The sequence below is a fragment of the Lutra lutra genome, chromosome 7 (assembly GCF_902655055.1).
Source record: "Lutra lutra chromosome 7, mLutLut1.2, whole genome shotgun sequence".
NCBI classification, from domain to species: Eukaryota; Metazoa; Chordata; class Mammalia; order Carnivora; family Mustelidae; genus Lutra; species Lutra lutra.
The window spans coordinates 44,599,131-44,614,667 of NC_062284.1; the positions used below are offsets into that span (position 1 = coordinate 44,599,131).

Consider the following 15,537-nt stretch of genomic DNA (forward strand, 5'->3'; position numbering starts at 1 on the left):
AACCACTGATGCTACTTAGTTCTGCATCCTTTTCAAACACTGAATAATTATTTTCATGCTATAGCATTTTAATACAAAGTAATTTTAAATGTAAAAGCCATGGTTATTACATACCTCTTCAAAGAGACATAAAGCTGCCTCATAGAGTGAGCATAAGCCATCAGATGTTCTGGTTGGTTCCCTCCACTGACTCCGATCAGCAGATGAACCCTACAGTTTCAGGAGAGAAACATACATATTAAAATTACTTAAATATTCCACGGAAGTATCTGAGGAACTGTATATGTGAGTATGCATGCTAAGCTCAAATCCTAACATTAGGTCATGAAACCAACTTTTACACAGAAGTGTTACAAAAGATGGAGCTATTGAGTGAAACAGTAAATTAAGTGTCAATCCCTCAGTGACTGTTTATTCAACATAGGGCTTTCCTAGAAACAAACAAGGGAGGCAGAATTTTGCCAATTACATGTTCTTTGGGTGGCCAATATCCAATAAAGGAGCCCCCAGGAAATATTCTACTCTCCTGGAGCTGCCTTGCCCACCTGTCCCTGAGGATACAGGCAAATAGAACATAGCCAGCTTGAGTGATGACCTTGACCAGAGCAACAGAAAGTCCATTCCTCCCTTCTTAGTTTCAGTAAAACTGAAGGCCCACAATTCAATTCATGTAGCTACCTGACTACTCCAGCAACAAAGCATCTTTTTCCTATCACAGATGAGGAATCATAGCACCGTTCTGGGACTCTACAGAATAGGGGCCAATGGCTGTGACCAGAAATCATTCTGTCATTGACAAATGACAAAGCAGAAAGTGAACTTGATCTCACTTCCTCCTTCAAATTTCCAAATCCTTAAATCTTTAGATCACAAATGTCAAGTTCCTTCTCTGATTTAGCAATCCTGTATTCATGAAATTTTCATCAGTGGCTCTTTTCAATGGATACTATACTGTAAAAATATTTATATCCTAAATGATGAACTGGCAGATACACCATAAAAAAGTTTATCTTCTACTATGGAAGGGAGATTGGACTAGATGCCTATAAGATCCCATCTAATTCTAAGATTATACGATTTTATCAGTTCAAACTACTTTAATTAACATGATTCTGAAGAAATGAAACAAATGTATATGTTGGCTATTTAATTCATGGCTAGTTTATCAGGTACTAACCTGCTACTGCCAAATCAATTTTTCTTTTTATCTAAGGTTGTGTTTCTCAAATTTTAATGTGGACATAAATTATCTAGAGACTATTAAAATACAGATTCCAATTCAGTAAATATAGATGGGGCCTAAGGTTCTGCGTTTCCAACAAGCTCCCAGGATATGCCAGTGCTGCCATCTGAGGCTCACTTTTTGAGTAGTAAGGCTAAAGAGAGCCACGTGTAGGTGTGGAGTCATACCAGAAGCTAAGTGTTCAAAATGAACTAGTACTGGACATACAAGGTATTGCCATACCAGCAAATACTCAGGGGTACAGACTCTGCAAATTCCATAACTAGTTGTACAATACTTCTGAGAAAAACAATTGTAATCTGTGGCTCCATTATTTAAAAGGCCATCTCTAGTGATCACCAAATCAAAAGTAGATGTGGAACAACAGCCTGCTATGCCATCCTGGGAGCTGGCACCAGAGCCGTCATAATCCCCTTTTTCATGCTTTTCTACAGTATGGAAGGAAATGTTGAAAACTGCATGAAGTTTTGAGTGACAGACAGACGCGGGTTTAAATCCAGGCCACATCACTTACTGGATGTGTGAATGAAGGATAAGTCTCCTTATTCTTAGACAGGAATAATGCTGATATTACTTAGGGCTATTGGGAAGATTAGAGTTAAGTACAAAACATGCTTAGCACAATTTCTAATATACAGTAAGAAAATAAACTGGTAGCAGTGATTATTAATTTGCATCACGTGAACAGAGAAAGAAAATACAAGAAATCTTTAATAAATTCTTGCTCAATTTAAAAATACCAAACCAATAAAACATCCTTCAAACACCGTCACTCACTTCTATTCTGCCCAATACGGTCAATATAGTACTCCCCACCCCCCAAATCCAGTTTCACTTTGTGTGGTTTAGCTACCCAAGGTCAATAGCAGTCCAGAAGCAGGTGCTCCTTTTTCTGACATTTAATCAGAAGGTCAGTAATAGCTTAACACTAGGTCATAATGCCAATTCATTCACCCCACTTCATCTTCATCTCATCGGCATTTTATCATTTCACATCATCACAAGAAGGGTGAGTGCAGTACAGTAAGATATTTTGAAAGAGAAATGACATTTACATAACTTTTATTACAGTATATTGGTATAATTACTCTATTTTCTTGTCACTGTTAATCTCTTACTGTGCCTACTTTATAAATTAAACTTTATCAGAGGTATATATGTATGGGAAAAACCATAGTACATATAAGGTTTGGTACTATCTGCACTTTCAGGTTTCTACTGGGGTTCCTGGAACATAGCCTTCAAGGACAAAGTTAGAGGATAATGTAGTTAAAGGTAAAGACTACGCCGCCACAGTCAGTAAGGATTAAAGATATCTCTAAAACCCAATCTGTACACAGAATTCTTAATGTCAAAAAGAAAATAATACTATACCTAGGCATTTTTAAAAAACAAAATTTTGTATATGTACTGCCGAAGCAAGCACAAAAAAACCCCCCAAATTTTGGAAAATACAGTACATTAAATGTGTAACTTTATAAACTGTTAACATAGGAATTTCAATGGTCTAAAAATAAGTGGCAATTAAAATAACATAAATTCATGGCTTCATAGGTCGTCATTTAATTACCTCCCTCTCTTAAGCACCTATCATCAAAAATAATGGTAAACCTTTTTTTTTTTTCACATTTGTCTTTTTAAGATATTCTGACAAGGACATAAGACTAGATGGAGTACATTTCCATATATTCTTGCTATATCTGGTTTCACACTACTTAAAATTGCTTCAGTGACTCCCCGCTGCCTACAGGAATGAGTCTCAACACCCCACAGTACGAGATACAAGGCCCTGCCTTCACCTCATCCCATTCTACCCCATCTTGCCTTCACCTCATCCCATTCTACCCCATCCATCCATCCAGGGGGTTGCTCTCCTACACCTTGGTCACCTTGTGAACTCTGGTCCTCTCATCCAAAAACTTCTCCAACTCCCCACACTCACACACTTCCATGTTTGCAGGCAAACTCTTTCTACTTTTCAACTAAGCTCAGGGATCATTCCTCCACAAGACATTTTCTGCCCCTTCCCTCCAGTTCTCTTCCTGTGTCTCACCACCTCCTCCTACTGCAGATCTCTACATTATCATCTCTCCCATTATCATTTATTTGAAATGTCTGTGTATCTGTCTTTCTTTAAACTCTGAGCTGGCTGAAGGCATGGATGCTACAAAGCTCATTTACCGTTTCTTTTTCATTTTTGTTTTTGTTTTAAGATTTTATATATTTCTTAGAGCGAGCACAACCAGGGGGAGTGGCAAGCAGAGGGAGAGGGAGAAGCAGGCTTCCGGCTAGGCAGAGAGCCTAATGCGATGCGGGGTTCAATTCCAGAAGCCTGGCATCATGACCTGAGCTGAAGGCAGACACTAAACTAACTGAGCAACCCAGGCGCCACTCATTTACCTTTTAAACTCAGTGCCAAACAGTATCTGGCACACAGTGTTAAATAAACACCTGCTGACATCAAAGGCCAATGGTGTTTTTATTATTGTTTATTCTTTCAGAATTCAGAGATATACATTGACGTTATTTCCCTCTCTTTATTTAAATATGTTAATGAGTATTTTGTGCACTCCCATTCAAACACCATTACTGCATGTGTATCATTAGTGAAGGTTAAGAATCACACAAGTAAATAAAAATAAAGGATTGAACTCATTTTTGTTAGGCCTTACATCAGGTACTCAGTTGATGGTTATGTGTCTTTCCCTTTAACTTTCAGCTTGGGGTAAGCTTTGTCCCAGTTGTTCAGGGTAGAGAAACTAAAGGCAGGGTTGGAGTCCAGAGTACTGGGAGAGGATATACCTATTTTCTGAATTCTCAGACAACACTGTAAAGTATAAAAAACGTGGGTTCGGGCGCCTGAGTGGCTCAGTGGGTTAAAGCCTCTGCCTTCAGCTCAGGTCAGGATCCCAGGGTCCTGGAATCGAGCCCCACATGGGGCTCTCTGCTCAGCAGGGAGCCTGCTTCCTCCTCTCTCTCTGCCTGCTTGTGATCTCTGTCTGTCAAATAAATAAATAAAATCTTAAAAAAAAAAAAGTGGGTTGTGGAGACCAAGAGTATTAGACTCTATCACTTACGGTGTAAGAAGGAATAATAAAAGTAAAATTCAATTAATAACCATTCCTTTCCCCTAAAGCCAATCTGAGATTTAATTAAATTCAATCTAATATAGGCCTATGATGACTTTAGGAGAGCTAAACTAAATCAAATATCCAAGATTCTTCCCCAGAATAGATCCAGAATTCTGTGGAAAGCAATCTAGTTTTCTGGAGTACCCTCATTACAATAAAGAGCTGTATTATGGAGTATAACCACAGAGGCTATGGAGGTGTGGTTATAGGTGTGCTTGTCCCAGAACAAAAGAGGTAAATGGAAAGAAAAGTAGAAATCCAACAATATAAACTTATACTTTGCTACTTCCTTACTATAGTTTATAAACTTCAAGGTAGGCCTTCACAGGAAAAATCAACTCAACACAAATACAGTAAAAGCCATATACAGTAGTCAGAAAAAACATGGGCTTTGCATACAGACTTGGGGTTGTAAGAATTAGTTTTAGTTACACAGCCATCTGCCCCATAAGTGCTTAATTAGTGTATGTTTTACTTCCAGTTCTTTTGCCAAATAGATGTGTAAATTTAGGATAACTACCACAGTTTCTTTATCCTTAAGATAAGGATCAATAATATCAACCTCACATATTAACATGATAATTGACTCAGACAGTGCACATAAAGCACCTGGTTGGTAGTAGGCACACAACAAAAGTTACCTCTCTTCCTTCCCAACTCCTGGTACTGGGGAGCAGTAAATAAAAGAAGTCAAAGAGGAATGAAATGGTTTATTACAGATTAAGTTAAAGATAAATTTATAGTACATACCAAAGAACGCCTCATCTGCATTAATATAGTCATAAAGCAGTCAAAGCTGATCATTCCTTCCTGGCTTGATAGTAGTTTGCTTTTCTCCATGGAATTTACAACCGCTGAAGCTCCCAAAGCCATTTCTATCCATTCAAGAAGATACCGCAAAGAGCCTCGCTGAGCTGCTAAACCAAGCAGCAGCTCAGAAGCTAATCTGCGACCTAAAGTGTCTGCACCAGAATTGGGAATAGTTACTCCTTTAAGAAATGTTGTCACTTGTGATAAGCAGTCCAAACCCATCGGAGGAATCTTGCTTTCATTTGCTAAAGATAATGGTGGCAAAGAGCTGACAACTTCAATTGCAGTATGAATAACGTCGTTGCAAAGACTAAGACCAGGTCCTGACACAGGCATCATCCAGCTTTGTCTCAGAAGTGCAAATAATAAGCTTAGACCAGTTCGAACACCCATTTCTATAAGTGCATCAGTGCTTGACCGGGGACGTTCACTAACAGAATGGACATCTGCTGAACCAGAGCTGCTCTCTGGGGAATGCTGCTGCTGTTTCACTTTGCCTTTGTCATGGTATTTATTAGAAAGTGCATAAAAGACACGCTGGAGTACAAGGAGTCGTTTCCGAAGTGCCCCAGCAAATGGGGAATCTGAACATACCATCTTTGCTAGTGCTAGCTGGCTGCTAAGAAGGGCATCCAAATAGTGGTCCTGCTCATCACTTGAAAGAGACTCACGTTCAAAGTCTGGCAACTGTGGTCCTTTGAGGCACAAAACTTGTTGGGGCAAAGGTACTACTTCTTTATTGCTGACCAGTTTAGAATACAGAACAGCAACTCCCTCTCTTGTAGCAATAGATTCACTATCCTCTGTAATCCAGGAGCTGTTGAGGTGTTCAAGCCACTTCAGTTTCACTGGTGGAACCATAGTTGCCATGTTGGTTTACTCTTCAGCCATTAGTTCTACAAAGGGAGATGAAAAAGCAGTCAAAAACTTATATAGATGATTCACAAAATGTTTCTGAACCTCCACCTTACACTTACAATTAGCAATTTCAAACTGGTGAAACAAAGTCTGCACTTCAATTTAACAGGAATGTACCAATGTTAGTATTTTAGCTTTCATAAATGTACTATAGTTATAAGATGCTACTATTAAGGAAAAATGGGTGAAGGACACATATGGGAACTCTGTATAATTTTTGCAACTTTTGTGTAAACCTAAAATTAACCCCACATAAAGTTTATTATAAAATTAGTAATTTGCATACCTTTTCCCTTCTGATTCTGGTCCCACTGTCAATATAACAGTGGGTTTTACATGCTGATCACCGCAAATTCCTATCTTCAACCCAGACCTCCCCCCTGAATTCCATACTCATATATACAATTGCCCACTTGACTTTGCCATATAGATATCTAATAGGCATCTCAACATACTCAAAACTGAATTCCTAATCCACCAATGACCATCCAAATCTGTTGTTCCTGTAGACCTCCTCATGTCAATAAATGGCAACTCTATCCTTCTAGCTCCTTTGGCCAAAAACCTTGAGAGTCACCACTAATTCCTCCTTCTTACACTCCAAATTAGTCAGTGCTACTTTCAAATACATCCAGAATCCAAACAGTTCTCACCCCCTTCGTTGCTAAAACCGTACCCCAAGCCATCATCTCTTGGATCACTGAAGGAACCTTCCTGCTAGTCTCCATGGCTATATGGAGGAACCACAGTGACTCCAAAAGGGCAGAAATGTTTTTGTATATTTTGTTTACTGCTGTATTCCAACACATAGTAAATACAACGTAAGAATTTGTTTTTTAAAAAAGTACTCTAATGAACCATTGAACACTACATCAAAAACTAATGATGTACTATGAAGTGGCTAATGGAACATTAAGGAAAAAAAATACTTAAACACTAAGTCCTATGGGATGAAATAGTCACAAAGGACTGGCATCCAAGGTACATAAAGAACTATAACTCAGTAATAAAAAGACAATTTAATTTTCAAAATGGTCAAAAGACTGAACAAAACTTCACTGCAGATATATGAATGGCCAATAAGTACAAAAAAAGTTCTCAACATCATTATTCATCAGAAAATGCACATTAAAAACACAAATAGAGGGGCGCCTGGGTGGCTCAGTGGGTTAAAGCCTCTGCCTTCAGCTCAGGTCATGATCTCAGCCTGCTTCCCTCCCCGCCCCCGCCAGCCTCTCTGCCTACTTGTGATCTCTGTCTGTCAAATAAATTTAAAAAAAAAAAAAAAAAAAAAAAATTAAAAAAAAAAAAAAAGACTGACAACACCAAATCTTAGCAAGAATGTAGAGCAACTGAAACTCTCACAAATTATTTGCAGGACTGTGAATGGGAAAAAGCACTGGTAGTATCTTAAAAACTAAACTAATAGTTTTCTTATAAAACTAAAACTAATCTCTACTCAATGACCCAACCATTGTTTTCCTAGGGGTTTGCCCAGAAGAAAACACAGGTCCATAAAAAGACTTAAATAAAAATATGGTTTCCCCTAGAAGATGAGTGCATGAATAAACTGGGAAGGAACATGAAGGAATTTCCTAGGGTGATGATAATATTGAATTACCCAGGCATATGCATTTATCAAAACTCAATAAACACACATTTAAGATTTTTACATTTCACTGAATGTGACTTTTACCTCAGTAAATACTGAACTCTATTTGATATGCAAATAGAAGTATATTTGGGGAGAAGTATACTGATAACTATAATTTATTTTGTAATGGGTCAAAAAAAAAGATGCATTGATGGGTAATATATCTTTATACATATCCATATATATGAATAGGTATGCAGTAAAACAAAAATATTAAAAGAATCTCGGTGAGTATATATCAATTCATTTAATAATCTTTCAACTTGGCCATATATTTGAGATTTTTTTTTTAAGGGCAGGGAATAATCTTTTTTTCTTTTTTAAAGATTTTATTTATTTATTTGACAGAGATCACAAGTAGGCAGAGAGGCAGGCAGAGAAGCGGGGAAGGGGGGGAGCAGGCCTCCTGCTGAGCAGAGCCCGATGCGGGGCCAATCCCAGGACCCTGGGATCATGACCTGAGCCAAAGGCAGAGGCTTTAACCCACTGGGCTACCCAGGTGCCCCATTTTTGAGATTTTCATCATAAATTATTGCAAGGGAGGTGGGGACTAAGTCTGCAGAATGGAAATCATAACAGTTCGTACTAAAAAAAATCCTCAAATACTGAAGGGCATTTTATTGTCATGATATAGGTAATCTTCAAGAAAGAGCTCAAGTGATAGTGATCCTAGACTAATTAAAAGGAGTTTCCTGGGCACCTGGGTGGCTCAGTGGGTTAGGGCCTCTGCCTTCGGCTCAGGTCATGGTCCCAGGGTCCTGGGATTGAGCCCCGCATCCGGCTCTCTGCTCGGTGGGGAGCCTGCTTTCCCCTCTCTCTCTGTCTGCCTCTCTGCCTACTTGTGACCTCTCTCTCTGTCAAATAAATAAATAAAATCTTTAAAAAAAAAAAAAAGGAGTTTCCTATTTGTCAATATGCCTTATTAAATTCTAAATATAAAATCTGATGACACTTCCCTTCTCAAGATTATCATTACTATGCTTAATTATCTTCATTAGATACTCAGAAAGTATGTACTTGGGAAGGGAAAAACAAAACCTAAGCCTCCTCCTACTTCATTTAGTAATTATTCAACATTGTGCAGGGGAGGGGAACCTGGGTGGTTCAGTTAGTTAAGCATCCAACTCTTGATATCAGCTCAACTCTTATCTCAGGGTTGTGAGTTCAAGCCCCACATTGTTTAAAAAAGACAAAAACAAAAACAAAAACACCACATTGTGCAGAGGATATCAGAGTACCTTATTTACCTCCCTTCCGGCAACCCATACGTAATTTTTGTTCTTTTTAATTTTGCAAGTTTGATAGCTGTAAAGGCATACGATGTTGAACTAATTTCAATTTTCCCAATTACTAATAAATCTGAACATTTTATATTTATTGATCATCTGGATATCTTCTGGATATCCAATAGGAAAGATACTTACTTTACACTGCATGACCTTCTGAATTTCATATATGTGCATTTGTTACCAAACCAAATCTTAAAACTCCATTTTTAAATAAAGGAAACCAAAACAAAGAAAAAGTCAAATTTTTAGAAATGCTCTTCTACAATTTTTTAAACAAAAAGGGGAAGAAAAAAAAGGATTTCACAATTTCTAGAAAAGTATATAAAAAACATTATTTATCAACAAAATGTAGCCAAAGTTGACCAAAAGCAATCTACAAAGACTTAAAATACTTCATTTCTAAGTAAGACTTCAATGAATAATTCAATTCAGTATTAGAAAAAAATAAGCTTAAAAAGTGAGTAATAAATATAGCAGTAACTGATGAATAAGAGAGACAAAAAAATAATAGGATTCATATCTAAATTTCAGAGGTGATTCTTAGTGGGGGAGGGGGTGATCAGCTAACCTAATCAAGGAAAGAAAAAGATAAAACATAAGATACTCAATATTGTAAATATGAATGAAAAGACAGAAATGGAAATTTGCCTGTTCCTCAAAAAGTTAAACATAAAAGTTACCATGTGACCCACCAATTCCAGTCCTATGTCTAAACTCAAGAGAACTGAAAATGTATGTACACAGGAAAACGTGTACAGGAACATTCAGTAACAGTATTACTTATAATAATGGAAAAGTAAAAACCAACCCAAATGTCACCATCATCAAATTCATCAATAGATGAATAAACAAAATGTTCTGTTATTTATATAATGGAATATTATTCAGCCATAAAAAGGATGAAGTACTAATATATGCTATAACATGACTGAACCTTGTAAACACGCTAAGTGAAGAAGCCAGGTCACACACATTGTATGATTTTATTTATATGAAATGTTCAGAACTGGCAAATGAATAGAAACCAAAAAAAAAAAAAAAAAAGTTAGTAGTTGTGGGTCAGGAGCTAGTGGGAAAATAGGGAGAAACTGCTTAATGCTTAATGTAGGAGGTGTTTTACTTTAGAGTAATTGAAAATGTTTTGGAACTGGACAGAGATGGCGGTTGCAAATACTGTGAATGCACTAAATACAAATAATGATTCACTTTAAAATGGTTAATTATGTGTTATGTAAATTCTGACTCAATAAATTATTTTTAAAAAGAAAATGAGCATGGCAGGAAGTACTTCACCAAAATGAACTTGGATATGTTGCCAAAAGAAGATAGAATCTGGGGCGCCTGGGTGGCTCAGTGGGTTAAGCCGCTGCCTTCGGCTCGGGTCATGATCTCAGGGTCCTGGGATCGAGTCCCATGTTGGGCTCTCTGCTCGGCAGGAAGCCTGCTTCCCTCTCTCTCTCTCTCTGCCTGCCTCTCCGTCTACTTGTGATCTCTCTCTGTCAAATAAATAAATAAAATCTTAAAAAAAAAAAAAGAAGATAGAATCAACAGTGCACAAATATACAAGAAATATACAAACAAATATACATCAAGAATGACTTTGATGGATCAAAAAAAATTATAAGATGCCATTCCAGATTCATCAAAATGTGAATTCAGGGAAATTCAGGAAAGAAAGTCAAGAGTATTTAAACAGAAATGAATCAGAACAACTAGAAAACATAAAAATGTTCATATAAAATCGTAAGAAAAAGAACCTGAATTTAGAATGTGAGAAAAAAATTTAATGAGCCAATGACTTCCCTTTTAGTTCTATAACCTACAATGAGACAAAACTGATAATATGGAAGATGAAAATTCCACAATGCACCTAGCACAGTGTCTGGTATTTCATAAGTTCTTAATGAAGGCTGCATTTGAAGAAAACCAACTGGCTAGTAATTTACAGTAAATTAGAGAGACAGAATAACATGGTTAGGATACTAGTGAAATATATCAGTAATGAGGTTTAAACAAACTAACAACAAAAACCAAGCTGTGGATGTTTGAAGAAAGAAATCTTTTTATGCCTTCAGGAAACAGACATTTTTAAAACTACTGTAAATGTCTCAGGGCATTGAGGAAAGAGTCTTTGCTCTTCTTAAGTAGCCAATAAAGTAATATCAAAACTCAACAAAGCACAAAAAATACAATTGTAATGCTGCCCTATAAAGGTAGTTATAAAAGTCCACAACTAAAATATTAGCAAGCAAAGTGGAACTGTATATTAAAAGGTTAACATGTGGGGCGCCTGGGTGGCTCAGTGGGTTAGGGCTTCTGCCTGCGGCTCAGGTCATGATCCCAGGGTCCTGGGATCGAGCCCCGCATCGGGCTCTCTGCTCGGCAGGGAGCCTGCTTCCCTTCCTCTCTCTCTGCCTGCCTCTCTGCCTACCTGTGATCTCTGTCTGTCAAATAAATAAATAAAATCTTAAAAAAAAAAAAAAGGTTAACATGTGACATGTTGAATGGGTTTGTTTATTTGAGGAATATAATGATGGAGCAACAGAGCAAATCTATTATCATTAACAAAATCCATGTTATATTGTGAGATGTTAAAAAAACAGCTGATAAAATACAGCATCCATTCCTAATAAAAATCTAATAATAAGGCAAGAATAAATGTTTCCTTTTTAAATTATTAAAAATTTTATATCACAAAACAGAAGAAAAACACTGGCAGCACTGGTTCCTAGAGTCAAATACAAGTGCCCACTTTTACCGCTTTTATCAATAATGCAATTGAACAAAAAAATAAGTATCATATAGTATTCTAGAAATTGTTATCACAGTGAGGTAGTTGATTACAGAATAAATAAATATCAAAACTCAAAAGTATCTAGCTCTAAGTAGTCATATCCCCTTTGGAGAGTCATGATGCAACTGTGGGGTGGTCCCACACTCTCATGACCATGCTCACCAACTGCCCTGAACACAGCTGAAACAGAAAATAGGAAGATGGCTGCAAACCCTTCAGGACAAAGTTTTCAGAATCCAGAATGCTCACCATTACACTGTGGAACCGCCAGGACAAAGTTTTCAAAACAGAAATAGAAGTTGCAATCTTGGCAGAACTAGACAAAGGGAAGAAAGTTACTAAAGCGGAACCAATCCTCAACAAATCATCCTAGTGCTAGCACTGCACTCCCAGAGACCCTCAGTAAGGACTTCTGGGAGCGTGCTGAGCACCAGCACACTGTAGCAGGCACATACACATTCATCTGGAGACTTCAAAACTCAAGACTCTACATGAGAATCTTATTCTTGCCCTTTTACCTCATCCTGACCCAGAATAAAGAACATATTTGCAATGGAAGTGACTTTATAATATCAAATGCCAAAGCTATTATCATTCAGTGCTATACAAACTATGACTCAGAATTTGGGCAAAATTTCAAATTTTGTTCTGCCTTAAAAGAAAGGTATATGTAAGTGAAAGCAAAAATGAGGGTAACCTGGATAATGAGAGGTTTGGAATTGTATTATCTAAGGAACTGGTCACACTAAAAGTGACTAACTTTCTTGCAATTCAATTTGATTTTAACTCTAAATCAGACTCTACATTGGATGGTTACATTAACTCATCCACGAGCCCCTAATAAGTTGGACTAGGTATATTATTTCCACAACAGGCTTTAAAGAATCATTTATAGTACTTAACTTTAAAGAAACAAGAGTATTCTTTAATAATATAAACCAGAGTGCCTGGATGGCTCAGTCAGTTAAGCATCTGCCTTTGCCTTAGGTCATGATCCCAGGATCCTGGGATTGAGCCCCACATGGGGCTCCCTGCTCAGCGGGGACCCTACTTCTCCCTCTCACCCTCCTCTCTGCTTGCGCTCTCTCCTCTCTCAAATAAATAAATCAAACCTTAAAAAAAAAATAAAAATATAAACCAATAGTCTTAAATAAGTTGCATTCATATTTGCTATTTAAGGAATTGATGTCAGCGTACCTTCTGATTTTACAGTCAGCATACCCAGAAATATATATATATATATATATATATATATATATTTTTTTTTTTTTTTTTTTTTTTGAAAGAGAGAGTGAGACAGCACATGAGAGGGAAAGTGAGAAGGGCAAAAGGAAAGAGAGAATCTTAAGCAGGCTCCCTGCTCAGCACAGAACCTGAAGTGGGGCTCAATCCAACAATCCCAAGATCAGATCATGACCTGAGCCAAAATCAAGAGTCAGACACTTAACAAACTAAGCCACCTAGGCACCCCCATCCAGAAAATATTCTTTGTTAACTCAGGATTGGTTCCCTATTCTCAATTTTAAAGGAAAACCCAAGAGAAGCCTAAATTACTAACCAGTCTTAAATATCTTTTATAAGTATACACCACTATAAATGTGATTAAATTCTATTAAGAACAGTTACAAGAACAAAAAAGTCAAAAGTATCTTTAAATAACTACAATAACCAGGAATTATATAATATATAACAAGAAAATAATTACAGAGTTGTCACAAATATAAAATATCTAGTAATAAACTGAACAAGTGCAAAAATTTTATTAATAAATACATAAAATTCTACTGCAGAACAAAAGAGATTCTTTTAATAAATGGAGAGCTTATGCAATGCTCTTATTTGGAAGAATCCATATTTTAGGTGGTCAATTAACATATAAAGTTAATTCAATATCAACCAAAATCACCCTGGACTTTTCTAAAACTTGATAAAGTGTTTAAAATTATCTGTAAAAGTAAATACATAGGAATTGAAAAAAAGGGGGGGGGGAGAAAGGGGGAGAGAAAGATAGATCTCTGAAAAAAAATTGGAAACTGAGAAAGGTCCTGGCTTACCATATATTAAAAATTACAGTGTTAGAATAGGGGCACCTGGGTGGCTCAGTGGGTTAAAGCCTCTGCCTTCGGCTCAGGTCATGATCCCGGGGTCCTGGGATCGAGCCCCACATCGGGCTTTCTGCTCTGAGGGGAGCCTGCTTCCCCCTCTCTCTCTGCCTGCCTCTCCGCCTACTTGTGATCTCTCTCTCTGTCAAATAAATAAATAAAATCTTTGAAAAAAAATTATAGTGCTAGAATAACCAAATGTAGTTCTGACACACGAACGTAATATATTAGAAAATATCAAGAAAAGAACTGAGCATCCAGGAGATGCAAGTACATATAAAAAGTTAGTATATGATGAATGTTAGCATATGATAAAGGCGTTAATCCTAATGAATGCAAATATACCGCATTCCACTGTGTACAAGGACACATGTTTAAGAATTTTCATTATATAACAGGGAGAAACCTAAACATTCATCTATAGGGAAGAGATAACTAAAATGTGGTATATTCAGATGATGCCAAATTATAAACTTTATACCATAAAAAAGTTAACACATGCAATTCAACAAACTAATAAAATTTTCTAATTTTCAAAACAAGTTTTAGTGTTTAAGAAATACCAAAAAACATTACTAGAGGAGCTATACTTGGTAAGTTAAAAGTAAAAGCACCAGGGGTGACTCGCTGCTCAGTAGTTATAGTATACAACACTTGATCTCAGGGTTATAAGTTCAAGCCTCATGGTAGTATAGAGATTGCTTAAACATAAAAAAATAATAATAATAAAGTGAAAAAGTAAAAGCACCGAAGTCTGCCACACTGGGGTTTGAATCTAGGCTGTATCACTTCCGATCTATTGACCAAGGCTAAGTTCCTCAATTTCTCCGTGGCTCAAAGTGCTTATCTATGAATTAGAGAACAATAAAGAGAACCCTCTATGATTATCATGAGGGTTAAATGAGATAACACATAGAGAGTTCTTAGAATCATTGCCTGGAACATAATACGCACGCAATAAATGTAAACTGCTATTATGATCATTATTATTTTGTTCCTTATTGGTATCTCTACTAAATACTGGTTGTAGGGGTGCCTGGCTGGCTCAGTCAGTGGAGCATGCAACTCTCAATCTCAGGGTTCTAAGTTCAAGTTCCAGATGGGTATAGAGATTATTTAAAAATAAAATCTTAAAAAATATATTTATACATATATAGATTGTAGATGTATGTGGAGATGTATATAAAAGTTTGTTTTTTTTTTTTTAAGTTTAGAAGGACAAGGGCACATGGGTGGCTCAGTCACTTAAGCGTCTGACTCTTGATTTAGACTCAGGTCATGATCTCAGCATTCTGAGACTGAGCTCTACGTCAGACTCCACACTCGGTACAGAGTCTCCTGGAGATTCTTTCCCTCTCCCTCTGCCCCTCCCCACTTCAAATAAATAAATAAATAAAATCTTTAAAAAAGATTTTAAGGACAGACCCCCAAACTCATGACAGTGATTGCCTGGGGGGGGATAGCAGGTGCCAAATAGGACATCAACTCTGTGTATGTTTCCATTCTTTTATTTTTAAGATGATTACATAAACTTGACAAAATTTTAGCACTGTTAAACAACATAAGACGACACAGGAGAGTCATTTTTTATTCTTG

At 36.9% G+C, this 15,537-nt stretch overlaps 1 protein-coding gene and 1 pseudogene across 7 annotated transcripts in view; one reads left to right on the plus strand and one right to left on the minus strand.

The window, feature by feature from the left end:
- The window catches only part of HERC1 (HECT and RLD domain containing E3 ubiquitin protein ligase family member 1), a 195,961-nt gene that overhangs the window by 137,497 nt on the left and 42,927 nt on the right, over nucleotides 1-15,537 (minus strand). For all 7 annotated transcript variants that reach the window (XM_047736349.1, XM_047736348.1, XM_047736351.1 and 4 more), the window contains 2 exons: nucleotides 5,125-6,080; nucleotides 115-210 (listed from right to left, as the gene is read on the minus strand). In XM_047736349.1, coding sequence (XP_047592305.1) covers nucleotides 115-210; nucleotides 5,125-6,054 — 1,026 coding nt within the window. In that variant the 5' untranslated portion in view covers nucleotides 6,055-6,080. The remainder of the gene's footprint in view (nucleotides 1-114; nucleotides 211-5,124; nucleotides 6,081-15,537) is intronic.
- Nucleotides 12,040-12,377, plus strand: LOC125104085 (SOSS complex subunit C-like; annotated as a pseudogene).